Source organism: Bufo bufo, chromosome 3 (genome assembly GCF_905171765.1).
Source record: "Bufo bufo chromosome 3, aBufBuf1.1, whole genome shotgun sequence".
Classification (NCBI taxonomy): domain Eukaryota; kingdom Metazoa; phylum Chordata; class Amphibia; order Anura; family Bufonidae; genus Bufo; species Bufo bufo.
Genome location: NC_053391.1, coordinates 379,100,443 through 379,124,274, shown reverse-complemented (window position 1 = coordinate 379,124,274; position 23,832 = coordinate 379,100,443). Strand labels below are relative to the sequence as shown.

The following is a 23,832-nucleotide window of genomic DNA, read 5'->3' as shown; positions in this document are numbered from 1 at the left end:
TGATCACATGATCGTGACATCATCAAAGGTCCTTCAGCTTCCTAGGAAGTCGTATCTGCAGTCAGGTAAAGCGCTGCTGTGGGTAGACTTGTCACGTGACCTGAACCTCGCAGGAGCCCATACAGTCTATGCTTTACCGTGCGCTGTCACCTGGAGTCTTCTCATGTGGTATATCATATAACAACCAGCAAGCTTACATCGTGTGCAGCTATAGACTGTATTTGCTGTTCTTAGGAAAATCATTATTATAAGGGAATTACTCCCTGTTATGCTTGACATGTCAGTTGGTCACAATACAGTGATAATAGTGTAGGGCAATATAACACTTCCAGTATAAATGACATGTCCTTTATTTTATAGAACACAGATGCAGTGTCCTGGCGTGTGTAAGAGGAAGCTCCTTTTCTCTGCATCTCTGTGTGGTAGGTAAGTGTCCCCTGCAGTTACAAATCAGGGACACCAACCTGTAGATGACACTTTACATGGCATTTGGCAGATAATCGACCCTTAAATAAGCCCTGGTTAATGATATTTCATGTTGACCAGCATTAATTTAGGGGAACCTTTACACGCTGAAGATTTTGTTGCCAAAATTTCCGCGACTGAAAATCAATTCCATTCATTTGAATGGAGTGGCAAGTACATAGGCAAAAAGCAAAACTGGGTTAGTTGCCACTAGCAACCAATCAGATCCCACTTTTCATTTTCCAATGCAGCTGGAATCTGATTGGTTTTTAGGGGCAACTAAGCCAGTTCTACTTTACACCAGTTTTGATAAATCTACCCCGTAGTTTTCTGCAAGCCTCATTTAGGTGAATGGAACTAATTTCCAATTTACTCAGCAAAATCCACAGCCATCTTTAAAGTGGTTCTGCACTTTGTTTTAACTGATGATCTATCCTCTGGATAGATCATCAGCATCTGATCGGCGGGGGTCCGACACCCGGGACCCCCGCCGATCAGCTGTTTGAGAAGGCAACGGCGCTCCAGCAGCGCCGCAGCCTTCTCACTGTTTACCGCTGGCCCAGTGACGTCACGACTATTATCAACTAGCGTGGGCGGGGCTAAGCTCCATTCAACTGAACAAAGCTTAGCCCCGCCCAGGCTAGTTGATACTAGTCGTGACGTCAGTGGGCCTGCGGTAAACAGTGAGAAGGCCGCAGCGCTACTGGAGCGCCACTACCTTCTCAAACAGCTGATCGGTAGGGGTCTCGTGTGTCGGACCCCCCGCCGATCAGATGCTGATGATCTATCCAGAGGATAGATAATCAGTTAAAACAAAGTACAGAACCCCTTTAATGTATCAGCATACTGTATGGGTACGAATGATCATTAGTGTGATTGTTCATCCCCATACAGTTTCCATATTGTCAGCAGCAGATCCCTGTGTACATGAGAAGATTTGCTGACAACGAGGATCTTTATGTCCATATAAAAGATTCAGTCAGCCTGCAAACCAGTGTTCGCTGGATATGTTTACATGGGGCAATAATTGGGAATGAACGTTCTTACAGACAATCATCAACCAATCTGCCCTAAGACACTGCCCTGTAATCAAGATTACATGGGATCCATGAGTCCTGCCATCCATTGTACAAGTGAGGTCTTTCCAGAGGATTTCACCTCCCCAAACCTTTCATATGAACCCATCAGCATACCCAGATTGTCACTGCTTGGGTCTATACTTCCACTGACTGGCTAGTCTACCACCCACAGGAACCCTTAGGATGGTTTTACACGGGGCGTTGCGGGAAAAGGTGTGGGTGTGTTGCGGGAACATGCGCGATTGCAAAACATTGTAATGCGTTTTGCATGTACGTGAGAAAAATAGGCTTTGGTACCCGAACTTCTTCACAGAAGTTCCAGTTTGGGATCGGGGTTGTGTAGATTGTATTATTTTCCATTATAACATGGTTATAAGGGAAAATAACAGCATTCGGATTACAGAATGCATAGTACAATAGTGCTGGAGGGGTTAAAAAATAAATAAAAATTATTTAACTCACCTTAATCCACTTGCGAGCAAGTGGATTAAGGTGAGTTAAATTTTATTTATTTTTTAACCCCTCCAGCGCTATTGTACTATGCATTCTGTATTCAGAATGCTATTATTTAACCTTATAACCATGTTATAAACCATAGTCTCCTAGCAACCGTGCGTGAAAATCGCACCGCATCCGCACTTGCTTGCGGATGCTTGCGATTTTCACGCAGCCCCATTCACTTCTATGGGGCCTGCGTTGCGTGGAAATCGCACAATATAGAACATGCTGCGATTTACACGCAACGCACAAGTGATGCGTGAAAATCACCGCTCATGTGCACAGCCCCATAGAAATGAATGGGTCCGGTTCACATCACGCATTGCACCCGCGCGGAAATCTCGCCCGTGTGAAAGGGGCCTTAGGTTGCATTCATACACTGCGGTCAGTGATAGCGATTTTGATCCAAAACCAGGTGCGGGTAAAAAAATAAATAAAAAAAAACACAGAACAAGTGCAAACCATTTCCATTATACGTTTTCTGTGTGTAGTCTCCACTTCTGGTTTTGGCTCACAAGCACTGCTAGAAATTACGGATCAAACACAGACTGAGTGAAAGCGGCCTAAGGTTATGTTCACATGCAGCCGTTTTGTTTGTAGAAATCTCTGCAACCATTCTGGTACATGCAGCAGAATCAACCACATTAGGATGAATGGCGGTGGTTTTCACTCATAGACAATTTTGTATCAAATCTGCCACTGGAAAAGTATATTTGAAATTCTCTAAAGGTTATTATTGAAATGTGGGACAAATATTCAGAATAAAGAAGTTGTCATTTATGCACATGTTCATTAGGCCACAGGGGATTTTCATGGCAATACAGGCCAGTCACAGACACCTCCTTGAATATGAGAACCGCAGTCGGTTTCAGCCCCCAAGACCACCTGATTTTGCAATATTTCACGATCTTGACATTTCCCCTGTAATGTTGTATTACATGTCAGCCATTCAGATGAATAGCTAAGGTTTGCCAGAAAAAGAGGCTGTTTAAAAAAATAAAATAAAATGGGATCCTTTGGATTTAGAGAAAAGTTGTCCCTGTGGCACACCCCCTTTAAGCAATAAGTGTAATAAATAGGGACAGGGACTGAGGGGAGTGGATAGTTGACATATAATATGATGGAGCTATTTAAAGAATTGAAATCTATGCAGTATGAAAAAATAGGAATTTATGAATTTGAGAAAACTTGACTTTGTTAAGCACAATACCCCATCAGACTTTAGCCTCCATGCCTGATTCTTGTACCGCAGTTAAGATGTAATGTGTGTGTGTGTGTGTGTGTATATATATATATATATATAGAAACATAGAATGTGTCGGCAGATAAGAACCATTTGGCCCATCTAGTCTGCCCAATATACTGAATACTATGGATAGCCCCCGGCCCTATCTTATATGAAGGATGGCCTTATGCCTATCCCATGCACGCTTAAACTCCTTCACTGTATTTGCAGCTACCACTTCTGCAGGAAGGCTATTCCATGCATCCACTACTCTCTCAGTAAAGTAATACTTCCTGATATTACTTTTAAACCTTTGCCCCTCTAATTTAAATCTATGTCCTCTTGTACCAGTTTTTCTTCTTTTACATATTCTCTCCTCTTTTACCTTGTTGATTCCCTTTATGTATTTAAAAGTTTCTATCATATCCCCTCTCGTCTTTCTTCCAAGCTATACATGTGATATATATATAGATCGGTGCCCTTATATATTTCCAATAAGTGATTCCATGCCCTTCATCCTCAGGTATAACTGCCACGTATAATGATGATCTTGAGGGAAGGACTTTGTCCTGGACTTACAGCTGATATTATTTCTGTACTGAAAAAGAACCATGTAAGAACAGGTAAATATGCTACAATATCACTCAATTCCTATTTCATCTTGGGGTAGGTGCAGGGGTGGGATTCAAATTTTTACCAACAGGTTCCCTACTCAACGGTGGACGACACCATATATATGCGACACACATACACATAAATACACCATATATACACTACACACACATACCACCCAACTTTTAAAAAGCTTAAGGAGCTAAACTATAGAATGGAAGTGCTCATCTCCAGCTGCCGCTGTAATTTTAACAACTGGATCTGGAGACCTGAGGGAACTGGCTGAATCCCATGCCTGGGTATGTGCCCACTTTTGTATCTTTCCCCACCGATCAGATACTGATGACCTTTCCTGAGGATAGATCATAAGTTATAAAGTCTTGGAAATCCACTTTAATGTCTTCCTCAGCCATATTATTCCCAATTTCAGTTGCACAGCTAGATGCATTTTCTCACAAGCAGGGGGTGCCTCCCTTCTGTTTAATCTGCCAGTACTGTATGAGAATTGGGATTTCTTTTCTTCCAGTCCACCCTTAGCTTTTCTAATCCAGTTTCTCTCACCTATACATTAACTGACTTAATTAAATTGTATGGGAACAGATCAGAAACATGAATTGAATCTTTTACTAATCCAGTTTTTTTAAATTAAGATTAAAAAGTAAAGAGTAAATTGGTTGTGGAAAAGTAGAAGAGCAAATAACACACACAAGGTTGTATTACAGGGGTTAGCATCCTCCGGCACTCCAGCTTCTGTGACACTACGTTTCCCAGCATGCTCTGTCCTCTTCTATGGGAGTTCTGAGAAAACTGAGTTAGTGTGCATGCTAGGAGTTGTAGTTTCACAACAGCTGGAGTGCTGGGGGTTGCTGATCCCTGCTGTAGAGTTTGTGGTTCGTGAAAAATGAATGTACAGATTTGATGAATGTTTGCTTCAATATCAAAGGGATTGTACTAGATTAGACAACCATGGCTGCTTTCTTCCTAAAACAGCACCTGCCCATGGCTCATGTCTCATACTACAGTTCATTCTCACATGCAGTACCACCCACAACCTTTGGGCCGGTGCAGCGCTGTTTTTGAGAAAAAGCAGTCATGGAAGGTCACTGCAGAGAAATGTATTTAATAAAAAGAGGATGATTGCCAATGTTTACTGGTGCTTTAACTTGACCCTAAAGTTATTAGAGAAGCGTATGGGATTCCATTTTATAATGCAAAAATATCCTTTGCAGTGGTTGATTTGGTAGCAGCTGATTTAGAGGAGCTTGCAAGGAAATGCTCTCTTTCATACAAGGTAAGACTCTGCATGGCTTTGAATTTATATTTTTATCTATTTACTTTTTGGGGTTTAAAAGTCTCAAAATTGCTAAAGTAAAAGTTTTCTTTCACTCACTTTGCCCACTCGGCTGTTCTGCTGCTTTCAAAAGACGGAATGAATTCCCCTCCGGATCCCATTACAGTCAATAGGAATGTGGCGGTGTGTGGCTATGCCAGATACAGTAATTTTGGTAGTCTGTTCCTCTGCCGGAAACAGACTACTGGCGTTTAAGGGGTTGGCCACTTTCTGGTTATTATAGACCAATGTGTTTGTGAGATAATTACATGGCACTTACCAATATAGTCTTTGTTGAAATTCTGCACCATTTTCTATATTTTATAAGCTATGCCCACTTGTTTACAAAGTCTTTTGTGCTGTCCACACAGAGGTCTTGTCCATAAAATGGCTGCTGATGGAGGGTCATGTGACCAGGCAAATCACCTCCATGTGATGTCTCCTCCATTCATATACATTGCCCCTGCCATCTGCACTTAATCTGTTGGGAGTTTAGTGCAGGAGCAGTGTGTATGAATGGAGGAGACATCACATGGAGGTGATCTGCCTGGTCACATGACCCTCCATCAGCAGCCATCTTATGGACAGGATCTCTGTGTGGACAGCACAAAAGATTTTGTAAACAAGGGAGTAAACCTTATGAATTATAGAAAATGGTGCAGAATATCAACAAAGACTACGGTACATTAGTAAGTGCCATATAGACATCTTACATACACATTGGTCCATAATAACCAGAAAGTGGCCAACCCCTTTAATTGCCAGAAATGTGAAACTACCCTTACTGGAAGTTCTGACCATTATAGTTTGGATACCAAAATCTAATGATTGCTACATAATTCTATGCCTCCTTCACAAGGCAATCTGTGTGGGCAGGTGAAGAAAGACTCGCAAGCTTCTTCTTAGAGTCACTGCAGCATTTACACAGCTTTTTATGTGAATACTAATCAAACCATGAATTGTTATATTTCCCCAGATTCAGCATCTTCCCCTTTTGGTGTGCTGACCTCAGATCATTACATCATATCTTATATACATTTAAACTATAAATTGAAATCATATAAAATCAGTGTCTTCCCCTCCCCTATATCCTATGCTGCCTTCAGATATAGTAATACAGAAAATGTTAGAGAAACTTTAGGGGCCTTTTACACACAATGATTTTTCAAGAACATGAGAATTGGTACTAATCTAGCAAAATATCTGTGTGTCTTAATGGCCCACTCAGACCAATTGAATCGATTGGTCCGGAAGCTGTGTGTTAAATTCAGCTTAAACTGAGTTGTTACCTCTCCTGACAGGTCTGTTTTAGTAACTACATACATTCCCCATGTAATAGCAGTTCTGGAGTGTGTGTGTGTGTGTGTGTATATAATATATGTTGTGCCATTCCTCTGTCATTCCTGCTAGATGTTTATGGGTGTTACCAGTTGGAGGTGTATCCCTGCACAGTCTGCTACTGGCAGCATTGATAGGACAGTGTCAAACTGTGCAGGGAGACACCCCAACTGGTAACATCCAGCTGTACATTTAGTCATAAACCTCTAGTTGGAATAATAGAGGAATAACAGGAGTCATAATAAAAGATACTCCAGAATTGTCGTTTCAAGTGGAATACTATTATTTACAACAAATAAGTCAGGAGAGGTGACAGGTCCTCTGAAAATGTCACTTATGACCCTTAAAGGGGTAGTTCCACAAAAAATATTCAACATTTTAAACCAGCACAGGGATTTGAATTCTTTTGTAATTGCATGTAATTAAAAATTGAACATAGCCACTGAGTTATTCAATAAAATGTATCTATACCGCCACCTGCTGTTTGTTCTTTTTCCTATTTCTTTGACCCACTCACTGAGATGGCCACACATACTCAGTTTCATCCTTCAACAGCCTCCTGGGCTGTCATAGGGAGAGCATGGACACGCCTCCTGAGCTGTGATAGGGAGAAAGCTACAGAAGAGAGGACACACCTCCTGAGCTGTGATAGAGAGCTGCAGCAGAATGGACATGCCCCCTTAGCTGCATGAGAAAAGACCCTCCCCTTGAGCTGTCAGCTTGATATAAATCTAGCAGAGCAATGAATGTGGAGAGCTCTGGATCAATGTGAGGTATAGGGCCGGCCCTAGCTTTATTAGAAGAGGTTGTCATGTACTATAACAGTGCTCCAGACTAAATAAACAGAAGCCATTGGCTCCTAAACTGAAAAATGTAGTCGCCAAATTAAATCTTTAGTCGACAAATTGAAAATATATATAATTATAATATAAAAAAAGACTTGGAGAAGATGAGACGCAGGTCACAGTAATGAGCCAGCACTACATGTTAGGCTTGTCATGATACCAAAATTTTGATTCGGTTTCGATACCATAAAAAAGTATTGCGATACTGGATAACACGCAAAAAACAAAACAAAAAAAAACAAAACACCATTTCGCATTTTATAGAACGTCCGGCCCATAATAGAACAGTCCTATCCTATTTTTTGGGGGGGACAAGGTGACACTGTTATTATTTTTTCTTTCTTTTAACACGTTCACCGCATAGGAGATATTTTTTTATATTTTAATAGTTTGGACTTTTCGGACGTGGCCATATGTAATATGTTTATTTATTGTTTATATATTTTATAAGTAAAATTGGGAAAGGGGGCGATTTATACTTAATATTTTGGTGTTTGTGCTTTTTTAAACTTTATTTTATTTATTTTTTACACTTTTTATTTATTAACTATTAGCCCCCTTAGGGGCTAGAACCCTTATCCTATTCACCCTAATAGATCTCTATTAGGGTGAATAGGACTTTACACTCTACCTGCTGCCCTGTGCTTTGTGCTCACGGCAGCAGGGAGATTACCATGGAGGGCTTCAGTAGCGTCCTGGCTGCCATGGTAACCGATCGGAGCCCCAGGATTACACTGCTGGGGCTCCGATGGGAACTGCCACTGAGGAGGAGGGGAGAGGGGACCCTGTGGCCACTGCCACCAATGACTTTATTACTTGAGGGGGGGGGGGGGCACACTGACCACCAATGATGTTAACTTACTCATTAATTCAAATACAGGAGGCGGGTGCTGGCTGCAGAATCACATAGCCGGCACCCGACCTCTATGACCGGTAGCTGCGATCCGCGGCAGTTAACCCTTCAGGTGCGGCACCATAATTATTTTTAACCAGTTTTGCCAAAGTATAATTTTTATCAAGATTTACTGGTGACTGCACTCTTTCTTTCAGTGAAAATGTTCTACAACTTTCGAATGTACCATTGGTACTTTTTAAAGGTTAAAGATTTCCTAGAGGGAAGGATCCCTAAGTCTCGTCTCTGAATGGAGTGGTGTGTCACATGTCTGTCCACCACTCCATTCAGTTGTATGGTGACAGATCTCTTCCTATGTAGGACCTATGAGTGTGAATAGAGCAGTAGACCAACATGCACACTACCACCTCATTCAGAGAGGTGCCTTAGACCCCTTGTTCTCTTGATCATGGGGGATTCCCGGCAGTCGGAACCCTCACAATCCGTTATCACCTTTCCTGTGGATATGTGATAATTCATTTTCGTGGGATAACCCCTTTAAATTAACAAGATTTATTAATTCTGAAGAGCAGCTGTCCTCGATTGTTTTGATTAATTGTATAGTACAAATTTATACTATATTTCATTATAGTTATTTGAGAATATAGAGTGACGACTGTTGTATTTTAGACCCTTGTGGCTGTGAGACGTGTGCTGCTTGCTCAGTACTCTGCCTTCCCGTCCAATGGAGCAGATTTATATGAAGAGCTGAAGGCTTCGACAGCAATCCTTCCAACTGGTAACAAGAAGTAAGAGGATGCAATGTAAAGTATAGGCTTATTACTGTTATGTCTACATATACACGTGTGTGACGTAAAGGGTTACCATGAAATAAAGCGTGAAACTCTGTTACCTGGATGAATAGGAATCAATTCTGTATTCCCAATCTACAAGCTATTCTCTCAATTCATGACATTCTCTCAATTCAGACTGATTCTGTGATGGAAAAAATGTGACGTTAACTTGAAAGCAAAGTGACTGTGAATAGAAGTCCTGACTGGTGGAGGAAGTATCACCTTACTTCACCTAAACGTAGACTTTCAGGTATTACTGCACTCCAGAGAAGTCCTGACTGGTGGAGGAAGTATCACCTTACTTTACCTAATAGACTTTCAGGTATTACCGCACTCCAGAGAAGTCCTAACTGGTGAAGGAAGTATCACCCAGTGGCGTTGCTAGGGCTGGTGTCACCCGGTGCGGTAGAAAATGGTGTCACCCTCCCCGAAGCAATAATTTTTTAGCCATATATGGGGGCTATGGTGGTGCTACTGCCATAGGGGGCATCCTTTAGCTCAGCAGACCCTCTCCTAGCAGTCAGAGCCTGGTCTCGGGAGGGGCACTTCCAGATTATTTTCTGTCCGCTGCCACAAAACAATGGTGCTGATAGCACAGACTACACAGTGTAGCGGTATACTGTATATTGTGGGGCACAGTGTAGCGGTATACTGTATATTGTGTGGCACAGTGTAGAGGTATACTGTATATTGTGTGGCACAGTGTAGAGGTATACTGTACATTGTGTGGCACAGTGTAGCGGTATACTGTACATTGTGTGGCACAGTGTAGCGGTATACTGTATATTGTGTGGCACAGTGTAGCGGTATACTGTATATTGTGTGGCACAGTGTAGCGGTATACTGTATATTGTGTGGCACAGTGTATGCTATATGTGTATAACAAACATATTTCACATGAAAACTTACAAATACTTGGCTTGGCCCTTGGGGATCTCGGACACCACTTCAACACTTTGACCGGGGGCTCGGTGGAGCTGATGTGTTTTTTCCTAATGAGAAAGATTTCATAATAAGGATTTGGAGAAGGGGCAGAGGGATAGCAGAGCAGGGAGAGGCTGGTGCTGCTACTAGGGGGTCATACCATGGGGGAGTAATAAAGCCCACCATAATGCCCCCCCCCCCCCAGTAGAAATAATTCTCCTTATAATGTGACAGTGCAAAAATACCCCCTTGTAATGCCCCCAGTTGAGCTAATGTCCCCATAGTGCCCCCATAATGTGTCAGTATAAAATACCCCTATATAGTGCCCCCAGTAAATTCCCTCATAGTGCTCCTCTCCCCCCTTCCTGCTAGTGCCCCCCATAATGTACCAGTATAAAATGCCCCATATATAGTGCCCCAGTAGATGCCCTCAGTGTGCCGGCCTAGTGTCCCCCATAATGCCCCCCAATAATGTGCCAGTAAGTGTCCCCATAGATGCCCCCCCATCATGTGCCAGTATCAAGTGCCTCTCTCCTCTCCCCCCCCATGTCCCAGTATCATAGTGCCATCTACCCCCCCATGTGCCAGTTTCAAGTGCCTCTCTCCTTCCCACCCCCCATGTGCCAGTAGCATAGTGCCAAACCCCCCCATGTGCCAGTATCAAGTGCCTCTCTCTTCCCCCCCCCCATGTCCCAGTATCATAGTGCCATCTCCCCCCCCCCCAAAAAGAAGTGCCAGTATCAAGTGCCCCCCCCCCCCCCTGTGCCAGTGTCAAGTGCCAACCCCCCCCCCCCCCACGTGCCAGTATCAAGTGCCTCTCTCCTCCACCCCCATGTCCCAGTATCATAGTGCTATCTCCTCCCCCCCAAAAGTGCCAGTATCAAGTGCCTCTCTCCTCCCCCCCATGTGCCAGTATCATAGTGCCATGCCATCTCCCCCCCAAAAGTGCCAGTATCAAGTGCCTCTCTCCTCCCCTCCCCAAAAGTGCCAGTATCAAGTGCCTCTCTCCCCCCCATGTGCCAGTATCATAGTGCCATGCCATCTCCCCCCCAAAAAGTGCCAGTATCAAGTGCCTCTCTCCCCCCCAAGAGTGCCAGTATCAAGTGCCTCTCTCCTCCCCCCCCAAAAGTGCCAGTATCAAGTGCCTCTCTCCTCCCCCCATGTGCCAGTATCATAGTGCCATGCCATCTCCCCCCCCAAAAAGTGCCAGTATCAAGTGCCTCTCTCCTCCCCCCCCATGTGCCAGTATCATAGTGCCATGCCATCTCCCCCCCCCCCCCAAAAGTGCCAGTATCAAGTGCCTCTCTCTTCCCTTCCCATGTCCCAGTATCATAGTGCCATCTCCCGCTCCCCCCCCCCCATGTGCCAGTATCAGGTGCCAACCCCCCTCCCCCCCCCATGTGCCAGTATCAAGTGCCTCCCGCTCCCCCCATGGCAGTAACAGTCGGGTATTAAAAAAACAAAACACACTTCTACTTACCTCCATGTCAGCGATGCAGCCTCTTCCTGTGTCCCGCCCTGTATGTCCATATATGGAGTCAGTGCTTGTGTATTCTAATTAAGCCCGTATTTCAGAAAAGTTTCTGCTGGGATTCGAACCCATGACCTTCTGTATCAGAGGCAAAGCACTTACCCACACAGCCATAAGATCTGCTTTGCTACTGACTGAAAAAATATGAGACTTCTACTGTTATAGCTGGCTAAGTGTACATTTATACACATGACAGCTGCCCTAACACACCCAGCTTTGCTACATCTAATACACATGACAGCTGCACCAGCAAACTCAGCTCTAATATATCTCTATATATGACAGCTGCCCCAGCACACCCAGCTCTGCTACATCTATATATCTCTAAGTATTGCTATACAGTAGATAGATATATAGAGATATAGCAGAGCTGAGTGTGCTGGGGCAGCTGTCATGTGTATAGATGTAGCAGAGCTGGGTGTGTTTGGGCAGCTGTCATGTGTATAGATGAAGCAGAGCTGGGTTTGCTGGGGCAGCCGTCATATATAGAGATATAGTGGAGCTGAGTGTGCTGGTGCAGCTGTCATGTGTATTAGATGTAGAGCTGGGTGTGCTGGGGCAGCTATCATATATAGAGATATAGCAGAGCTGAGTGTGCTGGGACAGCTGTCATATAGAGATATAGCAGTGCTGGGTGTGTTGGGGCAGCTGTCATGTGTATAGATGTACACTTAGCCAGCTATAACAGTAGAAGTCTCATATTTTTTCAGTCAGTAGCAAGGCAGCCTTTATGGCTGTGTGGGTAAATGCTTTGCCTCTGATACATGAAGGTTGTGGGTTCGAATCCCAGCAGAAACTTTTCTGAAATACAGGCTAAATTAGAATACACAAGCACTGACTCCATATATGGACATACAGGGCGGGACACAGGAAGAGGCTGCATCGCATCGCTGACAGAAGGTCGTGGGTTCGAATCCCAGACACATCTTTCCCTCTCCTGAGGACGGCAATACAAATGACTCGTAAATGCCGGCCCTGCGGTGTCGCCTCATCAATGGTGTCACCCGGTGCGGTCCGCACCCCCCTTGCAACGCCACTGGTATCACCTTACTTCACCTAAACGTAGACTTTCAGGTATTACCGCACTCCAGAGAAAGGATCACACGGCTGTCCTGCAGTGGACAGGGACATGATCATAGGAGATGAATGGGAAGGAGGGAAGGAAATTCCTAGGAGTAGGAGACAAATTAGATACTCACGTATCTGCCTCCCCTAAAATCCTGGTCTCTGCATTTTGAAATCCTCAGGTACTGTTCTATTTGTGTGTTATGTTTCATATTTGCATATACTTCCCATTTCCTAATCTGCTGGCATTAGGAAAAATCATGAACATGAAATTGGTGTCATCTTTTTCAGAGTGCAAATGTTCAACTTTTTTGGGCCATTGCCTGTGAAATATATAACCTGTGTCAATGAAGCCCTGCAGCTTTCAGTGTGTAAAGTCAACCAGTCTAATTGGTACATTACACATACTGCAAGTGTAACGTACTACACATATAATTATTTTGTTCTTTGGTTTATAGGCTAGACATCCTCTTGGATTCAGGACTATATACAGGAGAAGTCACTGAGATTGCAGGGGCTCCTGGCAGTGGTAAAACACAGGTTGGTAATGATACTGTTCATGGCATTATCATTAACAAGTAATTTATTTGATACAGATGGAAGAGACCTAAATCAAGGTGATATTTGATATTTTGCCTGGAGTTTATAGTTAAACTGCACTAAAAAAATGAAAAAAGTACTTTTAGCTTAGTCTTTATTACTATCCCATCCCCTTTCCTTGTTAATGCATTTTATAAAATCCCACCATCCTCTAGTGACCTCAGGTGAAGCCTGCACCAGGTATACCTACCTAAGGCTACTTTCACACTAGCGGCACGGACCTCCGGCAGGCCGTTCCGTCGGCTGCACACTAGTGACCGTGTGCCCCCGGACTGCCGCTCCGTCCCCATTGACTATAATGGGGGCAGTGCGGAGTTCTGACGGAGGCACGGCGAGAGGCTGCCGGAATAAATGTTGGACATGTCGTAGTTTTATTCCTGCAGCCTCTCGCCGTGCGCTGCCGTGCCTCCACTGGAACCCCACCCCCGTTATAGTCAATGGGGTTGGAGCGGCAGTCCGGGGGCACACGGTCACTAGCGGCAGGACGGATCCGACAGGCTGTTCACCCGACGGAACAGCCTGCCGGAGGTCTGTGCCGCTAGTGTGAAAGTAACCTAAGTTGTATTGTCTGCATACGAAATAGCAGGGGATCATGTTGGTAAAGTTATTGAGGTAAGTGAAATATTGAGGGGTTTATGATGCCAAGACTCAGCACAAAGGTCAGACACCTGGCACCCCCGCCAATCACCTGTTTGAAAGGGTCGCATCTGATATTGGAGACCTATCCTGAGGATAAGTCATCAATATTATTCCACTGCACAACCCCTTATATTTTAAAATGGCAAAAATGAAATATATTTAAAGTGTACCTACATTTTTAGATAACTTCAGAATAACCTGCCATGCGTGTGTAGATGCGGAATAGTGCAATTTCTGGCAACTGAATGACTTGTATCTGGTATTTTTTTTAGCAGTTGTCTCCTTTGCATGCTGTATCTCTTTGTAGTTGTCTCTACACTGGTGGGTGGAGACTCTGTCATGATGGCATCCATACAGAGCACACAGAAAGCAGAGGAAATTCTGCAACCCATCACCATCTGCAGAAGAGCATGGAATACATTATAGAGAAGTACTGAACAGCATAAATGTGAATCCAGTAGCTGTGAGGAAGTAAAACCCTATTAGCTTCTGAATCATGCCTATGTTGTGTCTGTGTCATTTTGCAGCTCAATGCTCCACCTCCTCCCCCCTACATAGACTTTTATAGGATGATGTAATCTGATCCTTCAGTGAGCAGGCAGCCATCTTGGCCAAGACAGATTTATCACAGAATTCAGGGAATATTTGTTTAGGAAAGGGGAGGAGAGAGTTGATAACTGAATCGCAAGGCAATTTTCTCTGATATAATATATTACACAGTCTCCTATATTTTCCTCCACTTTTAATTTATGCAAGTTGTATGAAATGTTAGTGACCATTGAAGCCACTTGCTGTTAACACTGTTTAACAGGCCCTTACAATTGCATTTTTTCCTCAAACTATGTTTATTTTTGTTTTAGATGTGTCAGAGCATTGCTGTAAATGTAGCCACCAGCTTACAACAGAGAGTGTGTTACATAGACACCACTGGAGGGCTGACTGGCACTCGTCTTCTGCAGTTAATTCAGTGCAAGGCACAGAAGGAGGATGAACAGGTAAAGTGTAGTAATCAAGCTGTGCTATTAAGGACCGTTTACACAGGCCGACCATTGAACAGATCATCGCCAACCAGCGTTACTAGTAACGCTGGTTAGCGATAATCTGGCGGTATAAATGCACCGCAGATTACCCGGTGAATGAGCAAAACGATTGTTCATTGGGTAATTGTATCTTTTGTGCAGTACAAAAGAGCATCGTTTCCCAGTGGCAGATCGTGCTGTGTAAACAGCTGTCACGATGGGGAGTGGGGAAAACCCCCCACTGTACGATGACTGGGGGATAAGGAAAGCAACTAGGCCTGAACACAAGGATAAGGGAGCAGGTCACCTCCTAATGCATCCCTATACCTAGCCCTAACTCCTCACCGTATGAGCGGACCTGGATGGTAGCACGGCTCATACCCCGGATACCTAAGGCCCTGAGTCACCCTGAGAATACCTCACAAAGGAGCTGAGGAGAGGCGCCCTGTTCTTCCAGGACATGGAAGAACAGGAGTCTCAAAAGGCCTAGATGCAGGGAAAGGATAAGACCATATGCAGCAAGAGAATCGGCAGGTAAGAAAACAAGACAAGACGCTTACCCGCCGCTGCCACCCCGACTGGAACCCGTGAATACGTACCGGAGCCCTAACACCAAACAGGACACCGTACCAGCAACTCACACAGGTATCCAGCACAGCAGACTCTGCCAGGACCCCCATGCCTCAAGGTGCATGGCAGCCCCAGGTGGGCACTGCATACAGGCTAGGACGTCTAGCAACCAATGCTGGAAGATATCACCAAACATACCAGACATGGAACACCAAGCTAGACATAACAACACACCAAATCATAACCCCACACCAAACATACAACGCATGTAAGGGAGGGAAGACATCTCTGGAGACCTCGATGTCCCACTAGGAGGCCCTCACTCTGGGAGATGGAACATGAAGACCAGGAGCATAACTCCAACACACACCATGGCTGGAGTACCACTGACTCCTGGCCTCTAGCCACAGGTAAGATGAAGCACCTAGTGACCACGCCCAACAAGGTGGTTAACCCCTCCAGCACCGGACAGAAAAGGAAACAACTGAAAGGGGAAGTGTACACACCAGAATAAAAAGCTACACGTTGCCCCAGGCAACAACATGCAAGGCAACCATGTCACGGCACACACCACAAAGGCCGTGACACTGCCCCCGCATGCTGAAACAGCAAAACGTTGCCACAGGCAACAGCAAGCGTGGCATAGGTGTCACAGCGCACACCAAAGGCCGTGACAACAGCCTTTGCTGCCGGGAAACAACGAGACAGTATGGGGAAGAGTGATGGCATTAGCGATCGTTCCTCCCCATACTCTAGAGGAGATTGGTGCATGTAAATGCGCAGGCCTCCTCTGCTAGAGATCAGCAGATTGTCAGGAAAGAACGCTTCCTTCCCGACAATCTGCTAGATCTTTGTCCCGTGTAAAGGGACCTTTAGATACAGTTGGGGTCATTTATCAAACTGGTGTAAAGTAGAACTGGCTTAGTTGCCCATAGCAACCAATCAGATTCCACCTTTCATTTTTGGCAAGTAGTGGCCGGAAAGAGAAGGCGCTTGAAGGGTGAGTACATACAGGTGCAGAGACCCTCGATGTTGTATATAGTCTGCTCACCTGTTTTTGTTGTGCAGAACTGGGCACAACTCCAGTGAAGGCATGTAGCGGTATAGAGGAAGTCGGTGCAGCCGATGCTATCCGGCCCAGTGGCGTAGGCCAAATCCCGATGGGGTAAAGGAGATATGCAGGAGGGAACAACAGAGTGGTTTCTGTCTCGTTTCTGGACTGATAGCTTGTAGGCGCAAAACATGACTGGATGCTTGAACATTAGTTTTGGTTTTTTATTGACAACGCGTTTTGGGGTACATAGGGCCCATTTTTCAAGTCTGTGTGTGAGGAGCGATCTCCTGGGAGCATGCTATAGGTGAGAGTAAAGCTGTCTTACTCCACTTGCAGCTTCTGGAATCAGAATCTGGAATGCCTTATACAGCTCAATGGAGTAATGGCGCACGCACGTGAACGCCGCTCCATTCAAACAAGGGAGCATGGACCCCTATTCTCGTAATCGATGGAGGCCCCAGCAGTTGGACCCCTGCCCATCAGACACTTATCCCTTATCCTGTGGAAAGGGGATACGTTGTCATAATGGGACAACCCCTTTTATAGAATTTGTTTCTCCTCGATATTTGAATGGATTTCCCTAACCGTTGGGGATTACGCTACGCGCCTAACCCACACTGACATAGTCATTAGCTTGCTGGCAATAATGCCAGTGGAAGTATGCTATCTTTCCTCCCATGTGCCTCTAAATTTCTGTTGTTCTTTTGAAAAAACTCTTACTGACATAAGCCATAAATGTATGGATCATATTTATACCGTATATGCCGGCGTATAAGACGACCCCCAACTTTTACACTGAAAATATAGAGTTTGGGATATACTCGCCGTATAAGACTACTCCCTGCCAGGCTTCCTGCTCTGCTACATTGCTGCAAGCACCCTATACACACACAGCTCTGCTACATTGCTGCAAGCACCCTATACACACACAGCTCTGCTACATTGCTGCAAGCACCCTGTACACACACAGCTCTGCTACATTGCTGCAAGCACCCTGTACACACACAGCTCTGCTACATTGCTGCAAGCACCCTGTACACACACAGCTCTGCTACATTGCTGCAAGCACCCTGTACACACACAGCTCTGCTACATTGCTGCAAGCACCCTGTACACACACAGCTCTGCTACATTGCTGCAAGCACCCTGTACACACACAGCTCTGCTACATTGCTGCAAGCACCCTGTACACACACAGCTCTGCTACATTGCTGCAAGCACCCTGTACACACACACAGCTCTGCTACATTGCTGCAAGCACACTGTACACACACAGCTCTGCTACATTGCTGCAAGCACCCTGTACACACACAGCTCTGCTACATTGCTTCAAGCACCCTGTACACACACAGCTCTGCTACATTGCTGCAAGCACCCTGTACACACACAGCTCTGCTACATTGCTGCAAGCACACTGTACACACACAGCTCTGCTACATTGCTGCAAGCACACTGTACACACACAGCTCTGCTACATGCAATACTATACCACCCCCCCGGACGGACTTGTCAGGAGACAGGGAGCCACAGAGCAGGAAGCCTGGCAGGGACTCGGTGACACAGTCTGTGACTCATTCGATTCTTTTAACTAAACTCAGACTATTCTCTGAGTCCCTGCGACTCCTCCCCCTGTGCTGTGAGTCAGTGCTGGACTGCTGGTTGCCTCTGATTGGTTGGAGGGAGGGGCGGGGCTAGCTTCCACTGTCGGCTCCTACTACACTGTCTGCTGCTGCCTCTATGCTACTGAGGTTGTGAGTACAGAGAGGGAGAGGATCGCATAGGAATATTACTATTACAGTGAGCGGGGCCCGGTGTTATGTTATTCTGGGCCGGGCCCCAATCCCGGCCGGGCCCTCGGACCATGTCCGAAGTGCACGACCGGTCAGTCCGCCCCTGGCCCGGGCTCTCTCTGTTGATAATTCGGGCGTCCCGGCACTGCAGCGCCCGCCATACCCGGCGTATAAGACGACCCCCCACTGTAGAAAATATTTTCTAGGGCTCAAAAGTCGTCTTATACGCCGGTATATACGGTAATTGATTTCCTCTCAATTCCAGGTTGCATCCCTTGAAATAATTCAGGTGATCCACGTGTTTGATGCATATAAACTTTTAGATGTACTGCAAGACCTGAGACACAGTTTTTCCCAACAGGTACAGTATGAATGAGTCCAAAGATAAATTTGCATAAGATATATGGCTTTTTTGGGATATAGCTTCTGGAGAATCACTCAACATTGACACATACTAGGAAAATATTAGAAAGCTGCAATAAGTGGAAATGCAATTACCAGAATCCCTCGGTTTAGTTGCTGAATGATCAAAAACTGCTTGACCTGCAATGGTTACACAGTAGACTCTTATATGGCCACCTGCGGTTTGACTGATTCTTTAAAGGGGTTCTACATTTACATGCGGCATTCATTCGCCCTGTATGGTGGCTAATGATCATTACTAGGATGTCCGCAGCACATTGCCCTGTGAAACGAGGATTTTAGGAGCTACATGACAAAAGAGTGGTTGCTTACTTCTTGAATGATCAACTGAACCTTTTCACGGGCCAATTATAGGGAATTCGCATTTTCCGGAGTTTTTGAGTAAGCTCTTTAAGACATGTAATCACCAGTAATGTACTATATATTATGACAAGCGGCGCCTCTCAGCCTGTGGGAGGGTCAGTCTGCTTGTCTCCCTGCAGAGCCCTGTATATGCTATAATATAAACTTGAACTGGGTTTCTCACTCACAGACTGTTTGTGCTCCCTGTCGAGTAGTACTTTGACTTATCATCTTTTTACTGGGAGAAGTAGGGGACAGAACCTGCCCATCTCTTAGTAGGTGCTTTGCTTATGCTGCATTATGATTGGCTAATGCAGCATAAGTGATGAGAGTGGTGAGTAAAGAATGCCATATACAACACTTTGGACACAGATTACTAGGAGAGGATTTGCTCACATGAAAGCTGTAAATAATGACTATTTCTGATAATCTTTTAGCTGCTACGATCTGGAAAGACGCTGAGACTTGTGGTGGTTGATTCAGTGTGTGCTGTAATATACCCGCTGTTGGGCGGCAAACAGACAGAAGGTGACTTTAAATTATCTCCATATTCAAGGGCTGAGTAGGAAGTGTGTAAGTAGACAAATATTTTAACTAACTTTTTCTTTTTTTTTGTAGGAATGGCAGTTATGATGTATCTGGCGAGGGAACTACAAACCCTTGCTCATGATTTCAGCTTAGCTGTACTTGTAAGTATAGAAAGACACGTCGATTATCTTTTGTCAAGAGATCTTTACAGGAGTCTCTCAATATTTTCAGTATACAATGGTCTCTCATGGGCCATCGTAAATTGAAACTAGAATCAACTTCCAATGCCTTGGATGAAACCGATCTACATGGCCATTTCTTTTGTCAAACACCTGTACTGGTGTAGTACTACTAGTATTTCTAATAGCTCCTCTTAAGAATACAGTGTGGTACTACACCTCCTGTACTGCCCTCTGTCTGTGCCAGGATGAGCTGCCCCTTTTGACACCAGGTGAGGGCAACTCCATTTTATATTTCTGGCACATTGTCTGCACTGTACAGGAAGGACCCTCATCATAGATAATGATTTACATCTTCCAGCATCTATTCCTGACTGTAATATGTAAGGACTTGCTTTATCTGACTTAGTTATCTGCTAATTTTTCTTAAATCTTTATTTATTTTTTCTTATTTTGGGCTTTGAAACCAATTATTAGTTTTCGATAGAGTTGTGGACTCAAGTTACAATCTTGTCATTATACAATCTTTGCTCAGAAACCAATGAATATTTCTCTAAATTAAAGGGAACCTGTCTGCAGATTCATGCTGCTCCAACCAAGGGTATAGGGAGAGAGACCTGTCAATTAAGTCAAACCTAGTGAGGAGAAGCCTGGGAGCTGCTCGGTGGGCATGTCTCCTTTCAAACTATCTTTTTTTTCTGAAATGTTGCAGCTGAATAAAACCTAGTTTATTATAATGTGTTATCAGTTCATATTTCATGCTGCATATGGTTAGAGAGACATGATTGTACTTACCAGTTTCCTAAATGGATTACCTAAACATGGTATTTGCAGGAAACTAACGAGTTCCCCTTTGAAATGATGGCAAGTAGAGGTGTGAACCGACAGCGGTAATTTGACTGTACTGTGTACGAGCAGCCTTACAGAGGTTTCCTTTATTAGTAGTGGTCATTCTGATGATCATTTGTGTTTAGTGTCGTTTTGTCTTTCCAGGTTACGAATCACATTACCAGAGATGGATCAACTGGTTTTCGTCCTGCATTAGGCCGCTCGTGGAGCTTTGTGCCCAGCACTCGAATTCAGATACAAAGAGATGAGAGAAACAAGCAGAGTGGAAATCGTTTAATGTCATTGGTCAAATCTTCTCGACAGGTGGGAATGGTGTGGTGCGAACTTTGGGGGTCATTTATTAAGACTAGCGTTTCAGATGCCGGTCTTAATTACCCCTGCGCTGGATCCGCTAAAGTTATGTAGAGATGCAGGCCTCTGCATAACTGCCGCGCATCTTTCACCAGTCTAAATCTACACCAGCTTCCTTGCTGGCGTAGATTTAGAACATTTTCTATGCCTAAAACAGGCTTAGAAAATGATAAATGAGATGAGCCGGCCCGCTTACGCAACACCCCCTTTTTTAAGCCTAGTGCGCAGGAAAAGTATAACCTTTGCACCTTAATCTGCAACAGATATATGCTAGAAAACTGGCGTATATTTGATAGAAAATTATCCCTTTTGTTCTTTGCTTGGACCTAAGTATTTTGTATAGTTGGAGCACAATTACGCTAGTTTGTACTTCATTATACACTGAAAGTAAAAGGTTAAATTATTTTAATCCAGCATCAGTGGAACTCTGGAATACTGTTTCCAGGTTGAATGCAAAAACTGCAGTACCAGCTGATGGTGTTTTTAGGAGTAGTGAAATATACATTATCATGTAGTTAAAGGGAGTCTTTCGGCAGTTTTGATGATGCTAAACTATTGACTGTGAAGCAGCTCAATGCAGAGAACAGAGAGTACTTCACAATGAGGCTCTGTCTCCTGGGCACCTGCAAGAGCAGAACCAGGCTGAAAAAAATCTTCATATTCACACTACTCCTGATGAGAAAAGCTCCATAAAAGGTATGTTTTTACTGCCCTTAACTAATGCTGTCAGGAGTTTAGCATGGTCAAAAGTGCTGACAGGCCTCCTTGGGCAATGCATAGAAGTAGAGGGTTTTACTTTGCTGTATGTATACATTTCACCTAATAAAACAATGCCTTGTTTTCAGCCCACTAATCTACAGGTGGAAGTTGAGATTGGACCTTGTGGGATTTTTGAGGAGAATGTGACCACCGCTTCTGGATCATGATTTCATCAGGACTGCCAATTAGTATTGAAGTTAAAGGGAACCTGTCAGCGGCAAAAGCCATCCCACCCGCCAGCAGTACCTTCAAGTAGCCGGCAGTGAGTTTCTAATGATGATTTTCTTACTGCATTCAGATGAGGCAGAAGTATGAAAAACGTTCTTTTATCCTCCGTTCGTGCTATTTTCCAGTCAGGCTTGAAGACAAGGTAACCGCGCCACCTTCCCGGCCCCTTCGCTGTGACTGACAGCGCTTGTGCAAAGCGTCCGGCTGGCTTTGCCGAACTGCCAGCTGTCAGTCACAGGTAAGGGGGCAGGGAAGCAGGCACAGTTACCTTGACTTGAAGCAAGGAGGCCGCTGCCCCCTTGACTTCAAGCCTGACTGGAAAATATCGCGGACGGAGGATAAAAGAACGTCATCATCATTAGAAACTCACTGCCGGCTACTTGAAGGCACTGCTGGTGGTTTGGGATGGCTTTTGCCGCTGACAGATTCCCTTTAAAGCAGTTACATGTAAACTCTGTTTCTAAAGATAAAAGACATGGAGATGTATGTGCTTCAAAAACCAGGTCAAAATATGAAAGTGTGCTGGCAGCCTAATTCATCCAATGTTCTCTCTGTTCCCTTTCCATGAATTGATGTCAGTGCAGACCTCTGCATCTCTTTCACAGATTTATAGGTTGTGACGGAGGCACAAACGAATTCAGTTGCAAAAATCTAATTACAGCAGCAGTCTGCAGCTCATCTTTAATGCACCATATTCCCCAGTTTATGTGTGAGGTTGACAACGAGGCATTTTCATGGCTTTTGGAGTGAACTGGTGCAAGCTCAGAAATGGCTATAGAACTGTTGTACTGTAATAAGGAATGCTACTGCTTTCTATATTATACATTTAAGATTAAAAAGGGAATGCCCTTTATCTGCACCGCCAGTTTCTTTACTATTGTACAGGTCTTCTGCAGAAAAGGAAACCAATTCCAGGAGTGCCACAGCATGGCACCCATAGTGGTTCGAGTGCTGTGTACATTTCTCCACCAATATCTCACTGGAAATCAGCTTTAACTATTATCATTTTTTGTTTACCGCCATAAGAATTAATGACATAGGAAAATGTTTGACCTTTTCTCAGTCCTTCACAGCTTCCTTGGAGATTGTATAGTCGATGCCCGAGCACAGTAAGGAAGTGGCCGCCACTTCCTTGATCACGTGCAGCGCATGCATGAGTCTCAATCTCTCGCAAGCGTTTTAGCAAAAGATTCAGATTCACAAATGCATCTCGGATAACCCATCTAAAGGGGTTTTCTGGGAGTTTAACCTGTTAAGGGCTTCATGACAGTGTTTTTTTTTTTTTTTAATCTTTGCATTTCAAAATTATATGTATTTTTATTGTTTTACTTTTTCGCAATAAAAAAAAATATTTTCTCGTGCATGGCATTGGGGGACACAGCACCATGGGTATATGTCCAACTACCACTAGGAGGCACTAGACACAAAAAGTGTTGGCTCCTCCCCGTTGGGCTATACCCTCTCCACAGGCACAAGGCTATTCAGTTTTTGTCTAGTGTCCGTAGGAGGCAGACCTGTCCTGCTTTTTTGCAGGTCCTGCTGTTTATTTTTTATTTTATTTTTTATTCTTTTTTTCTCTCTTCTGCAGGTCTCGGTGATCTCCACCGTTATACCTGCTGCAGGCTGGGGCTCCATCGTGTTCCACTTTAGTTGCCCCCCCTGCGGGCGCGTACTTCTGTACCATCGCCGGTCACCCAGTCCCCACAGACTGCATCCGCAGTGGCTTGCCGGCATTCCCACGGTTCCCGTGTTGAGTCTGCCGAAGGGGTGACCCTGCGGCGCCCGAAGACATCAGATGGTGAGTATAGTGAGTATATTCCTCCTGTCCCTGCCCCAGGGTTAGGTTCCCTCCTGTGGCCAGGGGGGTGGGATCCACCTTAGCTGGGGGTCCTGGGAAGCTTCC

The 23,832-nt window shown here is 44.6% G+C and overlaps 1 protein-coding gene across 3 annotated transcripts; it reads left to right on the top strand.

Annotated features, from left to right (window-relative positions):
• The first annotated feature begins 23 nt into the window (after window positions 1-23).
• On the top strand, window positions 24-22,012 carry RAD51D (RAD51 paralog D). 3 transcript variants are annotated; one of them, XM_040424700.1, is made up of 12 exons: window positions 24-65; window positions 361-426; window positions 3,791-3,890; window positions 5,109-5,170; window positions 8,915-9,033; window positions 13,057-13,138; window positions 14,698-14,832; window positions 18,536-18,631; window positions 19,473-19,563; window positions 19,654-19,724; window positions 20,736-20,894; window positions 21,788-22,012. In XM_040424700.1, the coding sequence occupies exons 3-12, from the start codon at window positions 3,809-3,811 to the stop codon at window positions 21,866-21,868; spliced, it is 978 nt and encodes a 325-aa protein (XP_040280634.1). In that variant the 5' UTR covers window positions 24-65; window positions 361-426; window positions 3,791-3,808; the 3' UTR covers window positions 21,869-22,012. The 3 variants fall into 3 exon arrangements, with proteins under 3 accessions (XP_040280634.1, XP_040280635.1, XP_040280633.1); XM_040424701.1 differs by lacking the exon at window positions 24-65 and adding an exon at window positions 88-168 and having other exon boundaries at window positions 361-422; XM_040424699.1 differs by lacking the exon at window positions 24-65 and adding an exon at window positions 88-168.
• The last annotated feature ends 1,820 nt before the right edge of the window (window positions 22,013-23,832 follow it).